Source organism: Gossypium hirsutum, chromosome A04, assembly GCF_007990345.1.
Source record: "Gossypium hirsutum isolate 1008001.06 chromosome A04, Gossypium_hirsutum_v2.1, whole genome shotgun sequence".
Lineage (NCBI taxonomy): Eukaryota > Viridiplantae > Streptophyta > Magnoliopsida > Malvales > Malvaceae > Gossypium > Gossypium hirsutum.
The window spans coordinates 51,892,785-51,910,686 of record NC_053427.1 but is presented as its reverse complement, the minus strand read 5'-3'; the positions used below and the strand labels follow the sequence as shown (position 1 = coordinate 51,910,686).

The 17,902-nt window shown below is 33.5% G+C and overlaps 1 protein-coding gene across 1 annotated transcript; it reads right to left on the bottom strand.

The window, feature by feature from the left end:
* Positions 1-8,257: 8,257 nt before the first annotated feature.
* On the bottom strand, positions 8,258-8,635 carry LOC107947828 (auxin-responsive protein SAUR15). The gene has a single exon (XM_016882344.1). It carries the CDS (start codon positions 8,633-8,635, stop codon positions 8,258-8,260), a length of 378 nt encoding a protein of 125 aa, XP_016737833.1.
* Positions 8,636-17,902: the final 9,267 nt, after the last annotated feature.

Sequence of the window (17,902 nt, the reverse complement as noted above, 5' to 3'; positions counted from 1 at the left end):
ATATATATGAATCTCTTTGAGTTGATATAGTTATATGGATTGAAATTGTGCAAATACTCATAGGTTATCATTTTATGTTCATATACTATGAATGTTTTGAGTACGAGCTTACTAAGCTTTTGAAAGCTTACTCTGCGTGATTACTATCTGTTTTACCGTTATCGTAGCTACTGAAGGCTCGAGGATAGTCGAGGATCGTCACCACACTATCGATCTCATTTTGGTACTTCTAAAAATGTAAATATTTTAAGTATGGCATGTATAGGCTAGTAGTTGTGAAGTATGTTTTGTGATGTATACAGTTAGCCATGAGATTTGGCTAATTTGTGTTTGAACTCATATTTGATAATGGCTTTTGATATGTGATTTAATTTGCAGTTATGGCATGTCTCAATTAGATAAAGGAGAAGGTAAGTTTGGGAAATTCATTGTATGAGAATGGATGATGTTTTTTTTTATATAATCTTACATTATGTTTTAGTATAAAAAGGTAAGGTTTATAAGTATGTAAATGATTGATAATATTATGGCATGAATGATGTATGTTTTAGCTTAAAGAATGGTTGATTGGGTTGTACATATATGTTTGATTATGTAAATTATTGATAATATTATGGCATGAATGATGTATGTTTTAACTTAAAGAATGGTTGATTGGGTTGTACGTATATGCTTGATTCCTTGTTTGTAGGGTGACCCATAATGGGGTGGCAAGTTGGCTTAAACCAAGCCTGCATTGTGCCACATGGTTAAAAGCAACGGGCGTGCTTTGTGGCTGTGTTTGTTTGGCAGTAACCTCTTAAAAATCACATGGCTTTGACACACGGGCGGGTCATATAGCCGTGGGCATAAGTTAGTAGCTAGCTAAGTTTCACACGGCCATAGCACACGGGCGTGTCTATTGGCCGTGGGTGAAAGTCAGTATGGTCACCCTGTTTTGGCACGGCTGGTTCACATGAGTGTGTCTGATGCTCGTGTAAGCCACACGGCCTGGTCACACGGGCGTGTGACCTTAACAGAATAGAAAAATTTCCTAAGTGTTGAAAGTTGTAAACATGTTCGGTTTAGTCCGAACATCTTCCTAATGCATGTTTAAGGTTTCATTGACCTAAGAAAAGGACTTATGTTTATGTTTGACTATAATGCTATGATGTTTATGAAATGAATGCGAAGTGTTTTGATATGTTTGGTAATGCCGCTTAACCCTAGTCCGGCGATGGATACGGGTTAGGGGTGTTACAAGTATGGTCACTACGAGTTCCTAGTTATGCCATTTGGATTAACAAATGCTTCTGTGGTGTTTATGGATTTAATGAACTGAATCTTTCAGCTATATTTGGACAAGTTTGTTGTGGTATTCATCAATGATATCCTGATTTATTCTAGAGATGAGGCAGAGTATGGCGAACACTTGAGAACTGTTTTACAGACTTGAATGGATAAATAGTTGTATGCTAAGTTCAGTAAAAGTGAGTTTTGGCTTCGAGAGGTTGGATTCTTAGGCCATATTGTTTCAGGTGATGGTATCCGAGTTGATTCTAGTAAGATTTCAGCTATTGTTGAATAGAAGTCGCCACGGAATGTAACTAAAGTTAAGAGCTTTTTGGGTTTAGTCGGTTACTTCAGATGTTTTGTGAAAGGATTCTCTATGATGGCCACTCCTATGATGAGATTACTTCAAAAAGATGTCAAGTTTGAGTGGTCAGAAAAATGTCAGCAGAGCTTTGAGAAATTAAAAATGTTATTGATCGAGGAGCCAGTATTTATACAACCAAAACCAGTGAAAGAATTTGTGATTTACAGTGATGCATCCTTAAGTGGACTGGGTTGTGTACTTATGCAAGAGGGTAAGGTAGTAGCTTATGCTTTGCAACAATTGAAGCCCCATGAGAAAAACTATCCGACGCATGATCTAGAGTTGATCGCCATTGTATTTGCTTTGAAGATTTGGTGACACTATCTATTTGGGGAGAAATGTCATGTCTATATAGACCATAAAAGTCTTAAGTATCTGATGACCCAAAAGGACTTGAATTTGAAGCAACGAAGATGGCTTTAATTGTTAAAAGACTATTAGTTTGTGATCGATTATCACCCTAGTAAGGCAAATGTGGTCGCCGATGCCATGAGGAGGAAGTCTTTATTTGCCTTGAGAGCTATGAACACGGAGCTGACCTTGTTTAATAACGGTGTAATTCTAGTAGAGTTGAGGGCTAGACTGACTTTCTACAATGGTTTTGTGATGCTCAAAAACTAATAAAGAGTTACAAGCAAAGAAAGCTCAGTGTGAGTCGAACAGTGAACTAGATTTTCAGAAAAACTCCGATGGTTGTCTGAGGTTTTGTGGTAGAATTTGTGTTCCGAAGAATACTGAGTTGATTCAAAATATTTTATATGAGGCATATAACAGATGTATGTCAGTTCACCCGGGTAGCACGAAAATGTACAATGATTTAAATAAACTGTATTAGTGGAATGGTATGAAAAGAGATATATCTGAGTTTGTATTGAGGTGCTTGATTTGTAAGTAAGTAAAGGCCGAACACCAGGTACCTTCAGGTTTACTTCAGCCTATTTTGACTCCCGAATGGAAATAGGACCGAATTACCATGGATTTTGTGACAGGTTTACCATTGACACCAAGAAAGAAAGATGCTGTAAGGGTGGTAGTTAACAAGTTGACTAAATCAGCTTTTTTTATATCGGTACACATTGATTATTCACTTGATAAGTTGGCTCAATTATATGTTTCTAAAATTGTAAGACTTTACGGAGTACCTTTGTCAATTATTTCTGATAGAGATCCGATGTTCACGTAACGATTTTGGAAAAAACTACAAGAGGCTTTGGGCATGAAACTGAACTTTAGTACTGCTTTTCACCCACAGACTGATGGACAATCTGAGCGATTAATTCAGATCTTAGAAGATATGCTCCGATGCTGTGTATTGGAATTCCAAGGTAGTTGGGAAAAGTACTTACCGCTGGTTGAATTTGCCTACAACAACAGTTATCAGTGGAGCTTGAAAATGGCACCTTATGAGGCATTGTATGGATGTAAATGTCGTACACCTTTGTACCGAACTAAACTTTAGGAAAATAAGATTCATGGAGTTGATTTGGTTAAATAAATCGAAGAAAATGTGAATGTAATTTGTGATTGTTTGAAAGCGACAACGGATAGACAAAAGTCGTATGCGAATTTGAAAAGAAAGGAAATTGAGTATCAATTTAGTGATAATGTATTCTTGAAAGTATCTCCATGGAAAAAGGTTTTGAGATTTGGCAAAAAGGGCAAGATGAGTCCTCATTTTATAGGACCGTATAAGATTACCGAAAAGATAGGTCCAATGGCATATCGATTGGCTTTGCCGTCTGAGTTAGAAAAGATTCACGATGTATTTCACGTGTCCATGTTGCACTAATATAGATCTGATCCCTCACATGTGATTGCTCTAACAGAGGTTGAAATTCGACCAGATCTCACTTATGGTAAGGAACTAGTTAAGATCTTGGCTCGAGAAGTCAAGCAATTGAGAAACAAAAGTATTGCTCTTGTGAAGGTCTTATGGCAAAAACATGGGGTTGAAGAAGCTACATGGGAGCCAGAGGAGGCTATGAGGAAACAATACCCAAACCTTTTTTACCGGTAAATTTTCGGGGACAAAATTCCCTAAATGAGAGAGAGTCGTAACATCCCGAATTAGGGCCTAGTTGAAATAGTAGTTTCGAGACCATAAATTCAAGATAGAAATAATTATTTTATGATTATTATGAGGTCCATGATATGTATGCATGCTTGTGTGAAAGTTTCATGAAGAAATTCTATGCATAAAATGTCTAATTGAACTTTAGGGACCAAATTGAATAAGATGCAAAACTTGTGTTCTAGAAGCTTTTACCATGAAATTGCTTTAGATTATAAATTAGAAGGTCCTAATTAGCAATTTGACCAATTTCTAAAGTTTGGACAAAAATGGACATGTATAGGAAAAATTTGAAAGAAAAGCCTTAAGGGCATTTAGGTCGTTTGGTAAATAAAAGAATAAAAAGGGGAAATAAGTCAAAATTTGTGTCCATCTTCCTCCCCCATTTCTGAAAATTTAAAAGAGCCATAGCTAGGGTTTTGTTCATCTTTTCAAGCTCAATAGTAAGTGTTCCCTAGCCCGTTTTTAATGTTCTTTACATATTTTAAGTTCTAGTAGCTTGATTTACCTATTTCCACCCTTATTTTAAAGTAAGGTTTATGTATGTAAATTTACCCATGTGTGACATGCATGTATTTTTATGATTTATGAAGGAATATGAGAGTTTAGTGTGTGATAAACATCTTTCATAAGATGATTTTTCATGAAAACCACTAAAAAGGACTAAATTGAAAAAGGTGTAAAATAAGTGATAAAAATCTAATTTTGATGAAAATATGGGCTGCTTTGAGTACAAGGAAAGTTCAGCTAGGCTTAGGTAACAAAGAAAATGCATGCATTTCATTTTTCGAGCCTAGGGACTAACTTGTAAATAAGTGAAAAGTTAGAGGTAAAAGAGTAATTTTTCTAAAAATTATGAATCGATTTGATCAATGTTATTATTAAACAAGTTAAATTTGGCATTATAGATCAAGAAAAACATGATTTGGGTCTTGACCGAGGGAAGAATAAAGTTTTTGAAGAATAAGCTCGTTTATCATCATTTTGTACCGAGGTAAGTACATGTGTAAATAATGTGACAATATAGTATGTTTTGATATGTTGTTATTATGTGGAAAATATTTTATTATTATGTATGTTATGCCTAATGATGGTGTTGTAAGTACGAATGATATTATGGTCTTTATCCACGACATCACGAGCAAGTGTAATGGAGGCATTATGTACACGTGAGAAAGAATCTCGTTTGAACCTTAGGAATGTTTTAGGATACAAGTGACATGTCACTAGGAATTTAGAAATCAGAACTTATTGAGTTGTTCTGGGTTCATGATATATATGTGGCATCTGAACTCATTGAGTTGGTCTGAGTTCATGATGGATGTGATACATGTAATTGAGTTCCGGGCACTGGTCTTGTACGTGTTCTACCCGTGGCTAGGTAGTCCTGAGTACATCGGATACCTAACAGCTTGTGTGAGCAGCCCGTGTTGTTACACCTTGATCGATAGCTTATGTAAGCAGGCCCGTGAGTAGCTCATTACGAGCGTGACATGTTATGAGGTAGCTTTGGCTATGTATGTATATGTGGCACTTATGTGCAAGTTTTCCATGTATCCAATAGTATTCCAAGTGTTCAATGGGTAATGCAATGGATGAGGTAATGAAAGTCCCAATAAGGGCATGTTAAAGAAGGTATGACCATATGATATACTACGGGTAAGTACAAGTATGTACAATAAACTCATGTGCAATGCCTTGAGAAAGGATGAATTGTGATAAGAAAGTATATATATATGAACACGTGATAAATAAGTCAAACTACTTAAATGATGAATAATCTTTATGGTTATGTTATGTCTTTGCATGATAATTGCTTACTATCATTGCATATTATTTGCATGTGGAGTTACTAAGCTTTAATGCTTAGCCCCTTTCATTTCCATCCTTTGTAGTTCCGCCAAGCTAGCTTGGGGATCGGAAGCTGTCGGAGTTTTCGATCACACTATCAAAAGAATATTGGATATATTTAATTTGATAACTTGAGTATGGCATGTATAGGGGACTTGGTTATTTTGTGATATGTGTCATGCAAATTTGGCCAAGTTGTAAAGGCCTCTAATATTGATGATTCATTTTGTAATAGCCGTGTGACATGGCTTATATGTGATTTTCGGGTTGTAATCTAATTATCCATGCATGCATGTGCTAATGCTTTGATGATGTAATATGTTATTGCTTGGTGAATGTATGATGAAGTATGGATTAGATGCTAGAAGATAAGAAATGACTTAATGGCTTAAGATGATCATATTCATGAATATGTATTATGGAATTTGGATAACAAATTTTGTTATGCATGAAATTGGTGTGGAATGCCTCTAAATGGTGTGACTAATTGCATGTGCTTTAGAATGATATTTTGAAGGCATAAAAATGTCATGGCATTGGATATTGAGTGTTTAAATATGCTATGTTGCATGCTATGAAACATGTTTGAGTATGTGGATGAGTGAGGGTGGAAATTGGCTTAGAAAATAGCCTCTAAATTGTCCACACGGGTAGACACACGGGCATGTGTCTAGGCCATGTGTGACACATGGTTTGCCCCCATGGGCATGTTGCATAGCCATGTGTCCCCTGCACCCTAGTTTTACAAGTCAGTATGCCCAGTAGTAAACACACGGGCTAAGACACAGGCGTGTGTCTTGGCCGTGTGAGAAACATGTCCTACCTATACGGGCGTGTGCTCTGGCCATGTGAATATGAAAAATTCATTTATTTTTAACGTACCACACGGTCTGGACACATAGGTGTGTAATATGACCGTGTGTCCTTATTTTGATGATAGCGTCATAGTAAAAGAGTTACACAGGTTGAGTACAAAGGCGTGTCCCATGCCACACGGGCATGTGTGACCACACGGCCTACCCCCACGAGTGTGACACTCTCCAAAACAAGAAAATTGTTAAGTTGCCCAAAGTTTTTCGAAAGTTCTCAGTTTAGTCCCAAACCACCTCCGATTATGTTTTGGGCCACATAGGCCCATGTAAAGGACGAATTGTGTTTGTATGAATGAAATTGATTTGAAGAAAAATTTTATAGTCCTGTTTTGCATGAATGTCTGAGTATAAGTCTGGTAATGCCTCATTCCCTATCCCGGCATCGGATACGGGTAAGGTGTGTTACAATCATGTGCTTCAGGATTGTCCGATAGCAAAGGAAGTGTGGATGCATGTGATTCCAATGGAGCTTCAACAAAGGTTCTATTATGATACTTTTCAAGTTTGGTTATCTTCTAATCTTTGTTGTCATATAAGATTTCAGGACCGTAGAGTCTCTTGGTCGTGTCTTTTTGGATTAACTGCTTAGCGTATCTAGAAGAATATAAATCTTTTCATCTTCCAGAATTTTACTTGGTCGGAAATCGAAGTTATCAAAGCCTCTATTAGTTGGGCTCAACAATTCGAAATATATCATAGTGGTCACAAGATCGATACTCTAAGTTCGAGCTATAATTCTCATGCCTATGGTACGTAGGTCCATTTATTAACTGATGTCGTAGTGGCTAGAGATTTGGGGAATGCTTATGCTGAAGGTGTGCTACGGGATCAGATTGGTAATTGGATTTTAGGATTTAATCGGTACTTGGGTAAATGCTCACTTTTGAGGTTGAAATATAGGGTATCCTGGATGTGCTTCTTATACTGTTAAATAGAAGACATAGATGGGCTACAATCCAAACCGATAATCCTGATGAGGTCCAGGCTTTGTTTGATATCCTATTGGAGGATTCAGGCATTACCGTTTTTAGAAGGGTTCAACGAATTATGAGATTTGAAGGACAATGGCGAATTAGGTATGTGCCTAGAGAACACAACATAATTATGGATCGGTTCGCCAAATTAAGTCTAGCGTGGAAGTCAAGCTTACATATTTTTGATGTGGCTCCAAAAGAAATCTTAGAGGTCTTACAACAAGACAAAGCAAATGATGCTTTTGAACAATTGAGCTATGTTATTTGTCTTTCTTTTTTTCACCAAAAAAAATTAGTATTTGAGAAACATCTTTTCTTCACTCTTATTTTTTAATTCACATGCATCCTTGCATTACAAATTCGAGTCAAAAAAATCGAACTCAACACTTATTTTGTTGCAAGTTGTTTACCATAACCCCATAGGCTGGAATACTTAATAATACCGGGTAATATAGGCCAAATTAACTGTCTATGATTCGGTAGAGATGGAAGAAAGGGAGGAAGAGCCAGAGAAAGTTGAAAATCTCTTTTGAAAAAAAAACAAAGTTAATTATGGTGAACAGATTCTTCTCTTCTTGCCCCCTCAGAAAATGAATCCTGATGGCTAACCTAACCAATTGTCTTCTGGCATCACAATCTGAATTCTTGCAGAAAATATTTACAAGAAGAAGAAAAACCAGCTATTAATCACCTTATGTTCTTCTCAACTTGATTCGACCTAATCTACCTACAAAAACTTATTAACATTACCAAAATCAAATGTGCAGCAGAGCTGGAATGTTTATGATACAAAAGAAAAACTGAAAGTCTAATGCATTCCTGAGACTAATTAAGAATCTACCCTTCTCCCCCCCTAAAGTAACTCCTCAACTAGTTTCCCAAAATCAAACTTGCCATAACAATATTCAACAGCATTGACAACGTCTTGAAATGTAGAGACAGTGCAAGGAACAACTAGCTTATTCCTTTGGTCAAAACCATATTCATTGTATGACTTCTCCAGCAACATCTTGAAGAGTGGATCTGACAAGAAGCTGGTTGGCACTACAAACCTTTCTTCACCCTCTCCTACGTAAACAGCAAAAAACCCAGATGGGGTTGAAGCCGAAGGAGACATTTGCTCATTTTCCGTTAGTAAACATTCATAGTGTGATTGCTCACCGCCACCTCCCCCCATCCCCTTCACCTTCTTGGCTATCTTCTTCAACGAACCCATCTTTTTCCCCAACATTTTTCTTCTTCTATTGTGTTTCAGACTCAAAAGAGAAGGAGAGATGTTAGGGAAGAGGTGGTCTCATGTCTATTGGATTAGTGGTTGAGGGGGAGAATTTGTATTGTAGCTAGAGAGGGAATGTCTCAAGAATTGGTTATCTTTTGACTTTGGAAATCTGTGGAATTTTGGTTCCTAATTTGTAAAAAGGGTCTCACATTTACTTTGACTCATCAATAGTAGACGGGGAAATAGGCTTTAGGCACCCTTGTTTTGAATTTTTGTAGAACATTATGCACCACATTTGTTGGTAAAAAAATAAGTGTTGGGTGGCTTAGAATATCAAAAGCTACTTTGAGTTTTAATATCTAAATTCAAATATGATAATGGAATGAGAATTTATATATATTGTTTTTATATATTTAAAAAATTAGATATACCTTCTTTTAGTAGAAGTGAAGGTTCTAAATTTTAAGTACTCAGATTCAAGATTAATCATACACAATTATATATAGGTCATTCAATCTTATTATGTGTGAAAGTTTTAGTCTTAATTTATTAGCTTTAATATGAATTGTTAATAATTTTTAATCCATTCATATTGTAATTGTACTAATTGTACTAATTAGAACAAAAATAAAAGAGTATTAAGTAATTAATTGGTAAAGAATCATTTGTATGAAACAAATGCCAACCACTAATGATTGTAAGGGTTGTATGATTAATCATCAAATCTACAGCATAATCTTCAAGAAAACTAATGAACCACTTTTGTTTTATTCAACCTTTTTTTAAGGTGGGAATCTCTAAATCTCAAATTCAGTTTCTGGTAAGTAGAATCATGATGCAATATAATCCATTCCATGATTGTTTGATTAAAGATGAAACTGAAATTAGGGATATTCTTCCATAGTGAACTTTAAAATTTCCATTTGTCTTTATTGGAGATGTTAGTTGAGAATTACAAAGAGAACAACATACATGGCACATAAATTTTATATGGAGAAAGGATTAAAGTTGGTGGGAGGTCTTTTAAGTTTGGAGGGTTACATGATTTGAGAATAATCTGATTAAATAATCATATCAAAATCACCTACTACAACTTTCATTTCTACATCTTTATTTTAAGTTCTAAAACCTCAACACGTGTGAGGAGCAAATGAGTTGAAAACCGGGTCGGCTATTTTCAATGTATGACAAAAAAAAAGAAGGGGAGAAAAATGGTATGGGGGTTGACAAATGGCTATGGACTACAATAAATTGAAAAACATTTCAAAACTTTTATTTTTTTAAATCTCCGAACTCTAGATTTGAATTTTTCCCAAACCCTTCCCTTTCTCTCTCTTTAAGGGGACGTATAATTTATAATCTTCAATTGCAGTCTTCAAAGAAATGAGTTAATGGGCTGTACATGAAAGGTATAACCGCAAAAAATATAAAGATATTCAAATTTTGAGAAGGTCTATAACGTCGAGAGCACGACACGGTACAACCCCACCGAATCAAATCCCTCAGTCGTTTTCAATGGTTTCCATAGATTCTGTGCAGTCCAGAAAATGCTCTTCCATCTTCATTGCATGTTTGGGAGAAAAAAAAAGTATGTATATTATATAACTTGTAAACAGCTAAGGGGTTCATGTTTTATGACCTCCTCTCGTACTCTCTGAATTCTGATTTTTTTGACTTGTTTGTTCAAGTGTCCGGCCGAGCTATATTTTCATTATTATTTTTTTATGCGTCGCTTGTTAAAGACAAAATACTAGGTGTCACATTACAATACTCGTAAAACAGAAACTGTAATGTTTAGCTTAAGGAATCCCAAGTTAATTACTTTTAATCAGTGATCAGTATGTAAAGGATATGGAATCGTTTAGTGGGTCAAATAAGAAGGTTTTGGCAATTTACTAGGAAGATGAAGAGATACTTATGAATTGGGTTAGATCTGCACTTATTCATGGATTGGAGAAATAGTCTGATCTAGTAGGCTCCACCCACTTTGAGTAAAGATTTTTCATTTTTACGCTTGGGTCAGTCTTGCATAAATCAAATTCAAATTAAATACTTTTATTTTATATTTTTATTTAAATTTAATTATAAAATATATAAATATTAAAATAAACATATATATATTTCTTAATATTCTAATATTTTTAAATTATTAAACGAAACATTTAGACAAAATGGATTGAGAATTTAAAATTCTTTAAAAATCATGTCGTGATTAAACTTGACTCTATTTATGAATACCAATTTGATTGTTTCCTTACGATTAGTTCAATCCATTTGTTAAAAAAGATCAAATCATTTTGTTTGTTCCAATTGATGTTTGAGCTCAAGTTTGAACTAAACAATGTAACAAAGACAATAAGCAAATAAGAGAAAGAAAGGAGTAGGCACACAGACTTTGTAACATAGTTTGGATTCACAAATCCTCCTCTATGGAGCCTCGCAATGAATAATTTACTCAACAATCGTTCAGATTACCTATTGGCTTAAGCTAAATTTACCCTTACAACAATGGTAATTACAATACCAACAATAAACCCAATTGTTACAAATCACTCACCCAGAAACCTTACTTACAAGTAAGAATACCTCTCCAACAAAATGCCTAAAAGAGTGTCGAACAAAATAGTAAGAAAACTTAACACAACAATCTAAAGAGACTCCAAAATCACATCAAAGTAACACCAACCAACTACCTATTTATAGGCTTCTTCTAGTCATCATCCAACCAGCCATTAGATAATATCTATCATCAATTTAAAGCTGCTTTTATCTCTCAAAATGTCTTGAATATTTATCTCATAACTTTCTGTTGGAAAAAAATTGATTCGAAAACAATTTTCTTACACAGTAGAAAATAAAAATTTTAAAAATCAACCTGGTTTGTGATATTTATAGAAATAAACTCTAAACTGAAATTGTATATGTGTTTTCGAATAGACGAATCTTTATCATTCCTGACTTTCAACCAAACGATCTTTTCCGCTATTTTTGTACCACAAATTTCTTCGAGTGTAGGTTAGAACAAAACAAATCAAACTAAAAAACTAAAAATAATTTTCTTTTCTTTTTAAGTGAATACGAATATTCTTTTTTCAAAATAAAAACTGGTAGAATTGTTATTCTGGAAAAATATATTTAATAGTTGCGAATAAGTTCTCTCTATTTCTCGATAGAGTAACGTCTTTTCATTGTGTAAATAGCCCTACTAATGTCATTTATTTATAGGAAGGGAACGTAGAACCCTTATTGAATTATAGAAGTTTATCTCAACTAGAAACGAAATCCTAGGTCAACTAAGATGAAAGGGGCGACAACCCTAGTTAATAATACTAGGGTTTGTCGTCACACCTTATTACATAAGAGGCTTTTGGGCCTCTTCCATATTAGGTCCAATTACAAGTACTTCCCGAGCTTTTAACCTAATACTTTATAATTTGATCCAACCCAATATTTATTTTTTTATTTCCCAAAAATAAACTTCAATATATTTTCAATTAAATAATTGTCTCAACCTAATTCTAATTTTGTTAAAATCATGAGGAATTTATAGTAAAAAGAATCTATGAGAAAATATATTTAATATTTTGGCATTCAACGATTCACTGTGACCAAATGATTTATTTTCATTTTCGAATTCCATTTAATTCGAAAAATATAAATTCATTTTTCAAGTTTTTTTCATTTTTCATTTTCATTTTGGAGAAAACCATATTCATTTCCAAATAATTTCATTTCTCTATTTTCATTTTGGAGAAAATCATAATCATTTTCAAATGTTTTCTATTTCTCCATTTCTCTATTTCTATTCATTTCTATTCATTTCTTTTCATTTAATTCAACATACAATTCATTTTTGGTTTCAACAAACTAATGGAGGGACTGATTGGCCATAAGCAATTAAGGCTAAAATTATTTATAATTATGTTCCAGCTTTTCGTCTATTAATTATAAACTCATTTAGTCACAAAGTCATTCTACTATAGTATCGTGACTGAGCTCTCCCCAATAACATACCATTATGAAAGCAACTCGATCAGTGCTCATCCAATGACCTTGTCATCAGTGTGTTACTCTTATAGGATATCCTTAATCTCTTTGGGATAATATTTGTTCTCCCAATATGATCCTTGTAACACCTTATACTCGACCCTATCGGTGGATTTGAGTATTGGATGATATAATGAACCATATAATTTAACTTTTAATAACTCGTTTTTTAGTGGTTTCGGGACCACAATTCCTACAAGTGAGTACGTAAATATTATTATTTAATATTTACAAGTCAAGCATTATGATATAGTGATTTTTTTATTTTATAATTTATTTAATTGGATAATTAGTTAAGTACAAGTGGATTGTCCCTAAAGTCAAATGGTTTCAAAAAATAAGGTATCAATACCTTGCTTCTATAAACCAAGTCCGTAAATATTTTTATTAAATATTTACGAAGTTACTATATAGGTGTATTGAAGTTCGGTCCAGAAATTTTAGTAATTTGATAGTTAATTAAGGAAAAAGAACTAAATCATAAAAATCGTAAAAGTTAATCAGTAAAGAATTTTATTAGTTTAAATGTTTAAATATATTATTAAAGGGATTTGCATGGAAATTTAACCACTTTTTACTAAGTGGACGGTAGGTGAGTGGTTTCTTTGTAATTTTGAATTAAAAATTAAGTTAAAATAAAAGAAAATGTAATAAAACATAATTAAAAGGTTATCATCTTCCCATTTCCTTTTTATCACCAAATAACACCATGGTTGAAAGAAAAAGAAAGCTTCGAGCTTTGTGATAAACATGTTAATTTGTATATTTTTTGTGTTTAATTTAATTTATTTTTGAATTGAACCCTGCTAATTAAGTGCTTTTATGATTTAATCTTGTCAATGATGCAATTAGTCAAAAACAAGCTAAAAATGACCAATTTGAAAGACAATCATTAAAATCGGCCAAATCAAAAAGGTGGAGGAAGCCAAGGACACATCAAATATTTTGACTTTGTAAAAGCCAAAAATAGGAAAATCTTATTTTATTTATTTTGATTTTTATTTTTATTTTTTATTTTATATTAAATTAGGTTAGGCTAAATTTAGTAAACCCCATATATATAAATAGGGACTTTATGTTCTTAGAAAGTCATCCATTCATTTTTGTATTCCTACTCCAATTTGGAATAAAATTACTTTTCTTTTTCTTTCACTTTGACGTTAATATTCCAATTCGATTTCAAATCAAAGTGCACGTTAGGTTGGAGTCGTGTTTGCTTACAGTTGGAGATTCGAGTCGACTGTGTTGTATTCAGATTTTCGAGAACAAATCGAGGAAGAAGTGATCAGGTTTAAATGACCCACGCGGTTAAGGCCGTTAATTCGAGTTGGGTTCTTCAGAAAGTAAGGCTGCCGAAATCTTGAATCAGGAACACGTGTATCTCGGTTAGATAATCGGTAAAGGTTGGTTTGCAGGTCGTACCGGAACTAGCTACTAGAGGAGGAATTGGTGGTTAGAACGTTCTTAACTGCTATAACCAGCTTATCGATTGGAGGAGAAGATTAATTTTCGAGGATCGACTCTTGATACGAAATTTACCGAGTCTAAGGCTAAGGCTTTTTATATCTGTTGCATAATTCTGAATTTATTTTTTAATTTACTTAATTAATTAATTATGATATTTCAATTATCTAGTTTCTAAACATTTCAAAAATCCCCGATTTACTTTTATTTCTAATTTTTGCAGGTACGATTGGAGTCATGGTCATGACTATTGCCACGACCTTCAACACGACAACCAATCTAATCATAAGCTATACACGGAAGTTGATTATAGCATCCAATCCTTGTGGACTCGACTCTCCTACCATCTACTACTAATTAGAGTTGTTTTGCAGGAATTATATTTGGTGGTTTTGACGCCCATCACTTTTGAACCGTTTGGTCACTTGCATGTAGGATTTCAGGTATCTATTTTTAGTAATTTTTATGTTTTTGATATCATTGCAAATAGATCCAATTAACCTGTATTTTTACTTTTAAAATTGTTAAAGATTTTACAACTTGTCATTGATGAATCTTAGATGTTTTGATAGAAATTGGTAGATTTAGAAGCTATGAAATATTTAAGGACTATTTGATTAAATAAAATTTGTTAATTTTGCATTTAGGGGTTAAATTGTGAATATGTCAAAAGTGACATTAAATTTCTACAATTTTGGATTCTTGAGGGCTATAAAAGGACATAATTTAAATTGGAGTGAAAATCGAAGCTCAATTGTGAAAGCTATGTTCATTTTTGTTTTAGGGATTAAATTGAATAAAATGTAAAAGTTTATGACAATTATGTAAAATGAATATAAGCATGAATTTAGTGTTATTATGAGATTGGTATCGATATTTTGAATCATAATTATTTATTTAGATCAAGTTGTTGACTTGAGCAAAAAAAGGAAAAACTGTCAAATAGTCCATGTTAGTTAAAGCAGTATCGTTTTATCAGGTAAGTTCATGCTACCTTCCGTGGTTACAATTTGTTGTTAAATGCTGTTAATTATTTATATATAAACTGTTGAAATGAAACTCAAACTATTTGGTAATAAATTAAATTTTGAGATAATTCCGATGGACCGAGTAAAAGTCTTGTACACAAGGTTTCTAAATGATTCTCGTTCTGGACCGAGCTCCAGCATTTGTTGCAAACTCGAATATGCATGTTACATAGATTTAGCTTGGACTGGTAATCTTATCGTTTTAAAGGTTTAGTATGGACTGGTAACCTTACATGTATATATAGTGTTGGCCAAACTATTTTTCTATGTTGTCAATGGTTTTGCATGGACGTAACCTGACACATATATTTCTGTATACAATTAGCTCGAATAAGCATTACATGTTTCTCATACTCATGTATTGAATTCCTTTTATGAATTTTCATCAGTATATCAAAGGATATATAATGTGAATTTGTGACATTAACGTGGATGAATTATGAACTTTGAATATATGCATGTTCATTACTTATTGAACTAAAATTGTTTAATTATGTTATGATATGAATAAATATGACACGAATATATGATGCAATTTTTAATGATGAAAGTGATGCAAAGTGATAAATTGGAAATGGATTCATGATGAATTTTGAGTTAAAGTTGGTATTTTACCATTTGAAATCATATATGTGGTTTGGACTAAATTTCATATGGTTGATCTTTTGAATACAATGATAGGTGAATTTGTTTCATATTGATTCATGTAATTGTTGAATGGTTAAGGTAAGCTATTTGTTTATATTGTATAAGCTTACTAAGTATTTTATATACTTAGTCGGGGTACTACTTTTCTGTAGATTTTGGATGTCCAGAATGTGGTTTTCGAATTAGCAAGAAACTCACACCTACCATCACTTGATTCAATAAACTTTTGAATTTGGAAAGTTGGTTACTTGTGGCGTGTATATAGGATGTTTATTTTGCAAGATAATGATCATGTTTTAGTACCTTGGTTATGAATAAGATTATAAGTAACCTTGATAAATTAAGTGTTTGGTACCTAATTGACACTTAGTAAGTTGATGATGTTAGCCACTATTTGAATGGCATTATGTGTAAGTTTAGATAATAGCATGACTTAATATTGAATGTTAGTAATTGTTGATGCTTGGAGTGAATGGCTTGAATGGTATAAAATGGTTAAAGGCATGGTTAAGTAAGGTATGTTGAAATTGTGAAATTAGATTCTTATGTTTTAGGTCACTTATTGAACTTTGCTTATTGATATCTTAGTTAAAAAGTAATGATTATTGTATAAGTATGTTTAGGCATGAAAAAATCATGGCATAGATGGTAATGAATGGTTGTTTCATGATTGAATTGTGGTGCCAAATGAGGCATATTGGTTAGGCACTTAGATGAGTGAATTAAGTTGAATTTAGTATGTTTTGGAGTCTTGTATCATGTTGTTCAAGGGTCTAATACATTGGCCTGTGACATACACAGGTGCAGGACACGGGAGTGTGACCCTTTATTACATAGCATCAGGTTGTTACATGGTTTGAGGACACGAGTGTGTGGCCTTACACCACACAGGTTTAGGCTGTCACATGACTGTGTGCCCCTATTTTCCATTTTACTTGTTTTTTTATAAATGTTTCAGATTGGTCCCGATTTAGTTCCAGACTTGTTTAAAGGCATTCATAAGCCCGACTAAAACTCAATTTTGATTATAATGCATGTTTAACATGGAATTAACTTGTATTTATAGATTATTGAATATTGTTGAATAAATTACTTGTGAATTTTTTGGTTTACTATTGTAGCATCCTATAGCTCGAGTCTAGCGACTAGACCGAGTATAGGGTGTTACATAACTAATCCTGAACCTATCTATTTATAAACTTGATCAATTTAAATATAAGGAATTGGATGTTATTTACTACTATACAGAACCAGAGCTAAACTCATAAAACTTTGTTCCCGTACAACTATTTACAAGGTTCAAATCTAATACATCTATCTTAATCCCTCAAGAGAAGCCTCTAGGAGTGCCCCTCTGTATGCATGTTACAGCAACCGCTCCCTTTGTAACACCACATACCCGGCCTGGACATTATGGCCGAATTTAGCGATGTCGTATGGTAGTGTGTTCGAAAATTGTAGCTTGTGTTGAAAAGACCGTAACTTAGCTTAAAACATTTTCTGTTTAGAACTCGTCATTATCTTTTATTAATTTCCAAAGTCGTGGTTTTGATTCAGTCATTAGTTTTCAAAACATTATACGTTGCGGAAGCTTTTTAAAACAGTTTGTGTCCTTGTATGTATTTTGCTAAAACACAGTGTTTTACGTACCTCTAGTAGATATAAAATATAAAGCAGTATAAAATCCAAATTTAAAGAAAAAATCCATAGAGGCCATTATTATAGTAATATACCCCAAATAAAACTTTAAAAATCTAATTAAGTACGAAACATTTAAGGCCACCGCTGAGTCCTCTGCCTCTCCGGTCGGTCTAAGTTTGAGGATTACCTGTACAAATAAAATAGAAAGGTGAGTTTATGAAAACTCAGTATGTAATTCCCATATAAACAAGCAGACAAAATGCAATCATAGTTGGGGCCTAAGCCCATTTCAGTAATAGTTTCAATTTCAGTTAAGGCCTTAGCCCATTACAATAAAGTAGCAATCATTCATTTGGACCTTGGCCATTACAGTATCAATATTCAGTACAATAACAGATATACAATATCAAATCCTACCCAGCCAGCCTCTACACTCCAACTCCATCCAACC

Excerpts from the sequence above, each read along its gene's own strand:
- LOC107947828 (XM_016882344.1), bottom strand. The coding sequence starts at position 8,635 with ATGTTGGGGAAAAAGATGGGTTCGTTGAAGAAGATAGCCAAGAAGGTG.